Here is a 4,652-nt window from a genome sequence, read left to right on the forward strand (position 1 = left end):
GACCAGCCAGGAATGCACTTCCCAGCAGCCTGCGACTGGGAAACTCTGGCTCAGAGCTGGTGCTCCCAGGAGCCCTGTGGTAAAGGTTTGGGAGCAGGTGTGGGACGTCCCTGCATGGCTTTGAGACAGAGCATCCGGATCTCACTGCCACCAGCCTAGGGACAAGCAGAGCACCTCACGGTAAGGAAGACCCTGGGACCAGGATCATAGAATCATGGAATGGTTTGGGTTGAAGGGACCTTAAAGCTCCTCCAGCTCCAACCCCTGCCACAGGCAGGGACCCCTTCCACTGGAGCAGCTTGCTCCAAGCCCCTGTGTCCAACCTGGCCTTGAACACTGCCAGGGATGGGGCAGCCACAGCTTCTCTGGGCACCCTGTGCCAGCGCCTCAGCACCCTCACAGGGAAGAGCTTCTGCCTAAGAGCTCAGCTCAGTCTCCCCTCGGGCAGGTTAAAGCCATTCCCCTTGGCCTGTCCCTACAGGCCCTTGTCCCAAGCCCCTCTCCAGGTTTCCTGCAGCCCCTTTAGGCACTGGAGCTGCTCTAAGGTCTCCCCTTCAGGAGCCTTCTCACACAATGGGACATTCCAGGTAACAGGAATCCTGTCCTCACCCTGTCTTTCAGAAAAACAAATAAAAACAAGAAAACAGAGAGGGAGGTACAAAAAACCCAACCAAACAGCAGTTTATTCATTTTACCTTCCCATGTGCACAGGAGGAAACCACATGCACCTACTGAGTGCCTGCCTGGGCTGGCATCCCCCTGCTGCGGCTGGCACAGAGCCCGTCTGTGCCCCCGCGGCATCACTTCAGTCCAGCTGAGCATCACCACCTTGCACAATGCACACTCTCCCATGGGAACATCTTAGTCATGAAAAAATACATCTGTACATTCATTCTGTGCTTTTTTTTTTTGGGTTTTGTTTTTTTTTTTGTCTTACATAAATTAGAAGCTACTTTTGGGGGAAAAGACCTGGTTCGAGATACAGGCAGCCGGGATGGAAGTGCAGAGTGGTCCTGCTGTCCCAAGTCCTCTCTGCCCTGAGGACACGTCAGGGGCAGGTGAAGCTCCACAGTGTTCCCATCTTCTCCCACACTGAGAAGCTGCAGCACAGGGGGGCCTCACCTATCCCACATGGAGCAAACACGATGGTGGGCACCATCGCCATGGAGCGAGCAGGGATGAGGGAGGACCCTGGGGATGGGACGAGGTCTGTCTGATCGCAGGTGAGGTGGTGCTGCTCTGCCTGGGCAGGAGGTGGGTGACAGCAGGAGAGCTGCTGGAGTCTCACTGTGGTGCCTGCTGCTTCTTGAACGTCTCCTGTTTGCATTTGTCCAGGCTTGGAAGCAGCCAAAGTCGCTGTGAGTCCGGTTTTGGAGGTGTGAGTCCAGCGAGGGATGTAACTGCTTACAATAACCTACCCCAGCCAGAACATCAGTGCTGGGCACCCCAGTGCCGACAGTCACCAGCAAGCACAAGCCTGAGCACGCAAGGGTCACAGTTTCACCCCCTGCATGGGGCAGCAGCTTCCAGATACAGCTGCAGGCAAAGGTTCCTGCCAAGGAACCCAGCTTGGGGCTGGCCCTTGGGGCTTCTCAGACCCCACAGCTCATCCAGGACTCCTACAGCTCCTTGCTCCTGTTGAGCACCTCCTCCTCCTTCCAGCCGCTGGAGTTCTTCCCAAACTTGTACACCAGCCGTCGCCCATCCACCCTCTCCAGGATCTCCCGTTTGTAGTAATACCTGGAGGAGATGGAGGTGGAATCAGGGCTTTGGATGCAGCCGCAAGTGCTCTGGGGGGCCCAGGCTGAGGCCAGGTTTCCCCCAGGGCCAGGGGCAGGCACTCACCGCATGGCTCTGCTCAGCTTCTCATAGGTCATGCTGCTGTTCTTCTTCTTCTGACCCCAGAGCTGAGCCACCGCTTCCGAGCGCAGGAACTTGAAGATGCCCTCCTGCCGGTCCTCCCACTTCATCAGCCCCTCGTTCAGCTCCGGGTGGATGAGGATGTCCCGGATGAACTCCCACAGGTGGGTACCTCTTGGGGCTGGAAGAGGAGAGCAAGGTGTAGAAGAGGGGAGATCCTGCAGCTCCCTGTACTTTGGAGCTCCCTAAACCCCCTGCCAAGAGCCAGTGGACATGGCCCTTCCTCCCAGCTCCCCTCCACCACTGAGCCGAACCGCGGGGTCCACCTACAGTGCTTGCTCTTCCGGCTCTCCAGGCAGTCCCTGCTCTCCTTGCTGAGCTTTCGGGGCCGTCCCCGTTTCCTCTTGCCGTGTTTGCTGTCCCCTTTCTTGCTCGCTGCAAAGCCATCTGTGCACACAGAGAAAGGGACACGTTACCTCACACAGAGCCTGCTGGGCATGGAGGTGTCCTCCTCAGGGGCAGAAGCACAGGGGAGAGCTGGCTGGGGGAGAGACGAGGGGCTGCACACCCTGTTCAGGCCCAGGAAACCATCCCCCTGAGAAGGTACCCCCATTCCCTCCAGCCCCATCCCACCATGCTTAGGGCTGCATTCACCAAACCATCTCCAGTATTCCAGGTATCGCTGCCAGCTGGGATCAGCCATGAGCACAGCTTTCAGTGCCCAGGATCTCTTCATCCATCACTTCCCCCTTCCCACCAAGCTCGCTGCTGCCCTGCCTATCCCAGCTCTGCCCCAGAGCCTGCACCATCAGTGTTTGATGCAGAGAAACAGACCCAAGGTGCACGGAAAGCCAGCCCCTTCCCCTCCTTCCCAGTGTGAGGATGGGTATTCAGGCGTTGTCCCTACAACCACTGGCAGATGGAATGTGCCCCGCTGGAAGAGCCCGGGAGGAAGCTTTCCCCTAGCTCTGTAACTCACCATCAGGGAAGAGCTTTGCTTCTGTGGGGTCAAGATCCAGGTCACTTCCACCGGAGTCCTGGGAGTGGGGGCTGTGGGACATCAGGGGTCCTGACAGGCAAAGGAACAACAGCTCGTGTCCACCAGCTGCTGGCATCTGGAGATGCTTCTCCCACCCCAGGCCCCTGCAGTCAGCCTGGTACAAGAGCCAAGCCTGCCTCTGGTGGTAGGGGCAGTTCTCCACTCATCTTCCAGACCAGCACAAGCAAAGGGAACTTTTCACTGGGCACAACTGACCTGAGACATCGGAGCTGCCTGGGGACATGGCATCAGGCAAGCAGGTGAAGTCTGTGCATAGGAAAGGGTTTGTGGGCTTCATGTCCTCCAGGGAGTCCTTGGCACAGGGATTTCCCAGCTCTGGAAGGGACAAAGAAGGAAAGAAGGGGTTTAGCCCTGTCTGCATCAGCATCCTGGTCCCTAGCGAAAAGGCTTGGTGGGGGCCTCTCTCTTACCCAGGTGGCTGCCGTCCAGGAAAGGCTCTTTGGAAGTCGCATCCTCTTTTTCCAGTAAGTCAATGATCCAGTTCAGCTCGTCGGAGGCTGCAGAGGTGGGGTCTGGGGTTAGCGATGCCAATTGGGCATGGGGTGAGTGGTGCTTAATGGGAGCTAAGCCCAGCCCTGCCTGGACTCTCATTCGTGCACTTGCATCCCCCCCAGGGCAGCAGTGCCCAAGGGGGACAAGGTCCGGGGCTGGTGGGGGGGTCTCAGCCTCATGCTTCCAGCTGGGTACGAAGGGGACGTTGAGGCACTCACTGATCTCATGCAGGCGGTCATAGAGCTCATCCCCCAGGGGCCCGAAGATGAGGCGCATCTGGTCCCTAGAGCAGTGGCAGAGCGCGTGCCCGTCCATGTTGCAGCAGGAGAAGTCGATGGAGCTGGCATCGTACTTGTTCTTCTCCACATGGTAGCTGATCCATTCCAGCACCTGCACCTTGGTCCAGAAGTACGGCAGCTCACTGAACCACTGCGGTTTGTCTGCAAAGGATGGGGAGCAGAGCTCAGGTGCCAGCGCTGCGTGCCCAGCACGGGCTGCAGCTGGGCACCGGGTCCAATCCTGTGCTCATCACGTGGGGTCCGCAGGCCCTGCGCTTGGGGGGTTATGGGACTAACAGGCACTTAGCGCCTGGGTTATCTTGCTGTGCTCTGCTCCTGTCCTTGTGTTGAGGGACAACAACCAGCTCCCCCCATAGCAGTTTTGATGCCATTGATCCTATCAGGTCCCTGCTGGGATGCGCCCTGCTCAGCTGGAGTGTTCCCCGTGCCATCCCCGGGGCCATCCCATGACAGTCCCATTGGAAGAGGAGGACCCCTGATACCAGGGCTGTACTTCCAAACTGCTCTCCCGGTGAGTCCCGGCTCCCCTGTTCCCTGGGATGTGCTGGCGGATGAGAGCAATGATTCATTCATCTCCCATACGCATCTGATGTGCTCCAAGCACCTTATGCCACCTAGGGTCTCCTGCAGCAGCCTTTTAGCCCACACACCCCTGCGGATACTGATGGATGGCGGAAACAACCTGCAAGGACCTTCCAATGCTCTTCCAAGGCTCACTGCAGCCTCGCATGCTGGCTCCCCTGTGCAACCACCACCACCACCCCCCTGCCGGTCCTACCTGTGCTCTGTGCCAGGGGCTGGCTGGTGGGGAGGCTCAGCCCCAGGGTGCTGTCATCCCCAAGGTGTCCCAGCATGTCCAAGGTTGGCTGCATCTCATCCGGCTGGTACATGGCGCTGATGTAGTTGGACAAGATGTTGCTGAGCTCACAAGATCCTGCCAT

At 58.3% G+C, this 4,652-nt stretch overlaps 1 protein-coding gene across 1 annotated transcript; it reads right to left on the reverse strand.

The window, feature by feature from the left end:
• Positions 1 to 1,619: 1,619 nt before the first annotated feature.
• ELF3 (E74 like ETS transcription factor 3) lies at positions 1,620 to 4,652 on the reverse strand (the record flags this gene model as incomplete). Its single annotated transcript, XM_080633128.1, has 8 exons — positions 1,620 to 1,740; positions 1,846 to 2,041; positions 2,191 to 2,307; positions 2,840 to 2,929; positions 3,116 to 3,235; positions 3,331 to 3,417; positions 3,631 to 3,852; positions 4,490 to 4,652. The coding sequence occupies 8 exons, from the start codon at positions 4,650 to 4,652 to the stop codon at positions 1,620 to 1,622; spliced, it is 1,116 nt and encodes a 371-aa protein (XP_080489254.1).

The sequence above is a fragment of the Psittacula echo genome (genome assembly GCF_963264785.1).
Source record: "Psittacula echo genome assembly, chromosome: 22".
In the NCBI taxonomy this organism is placed as follows: domain Eukaryota; kingdom Metazoa; phylum Chordata; class Aves; order Psittaciformes; family Psittacidae; genus Psittacula; species Psittacula echo.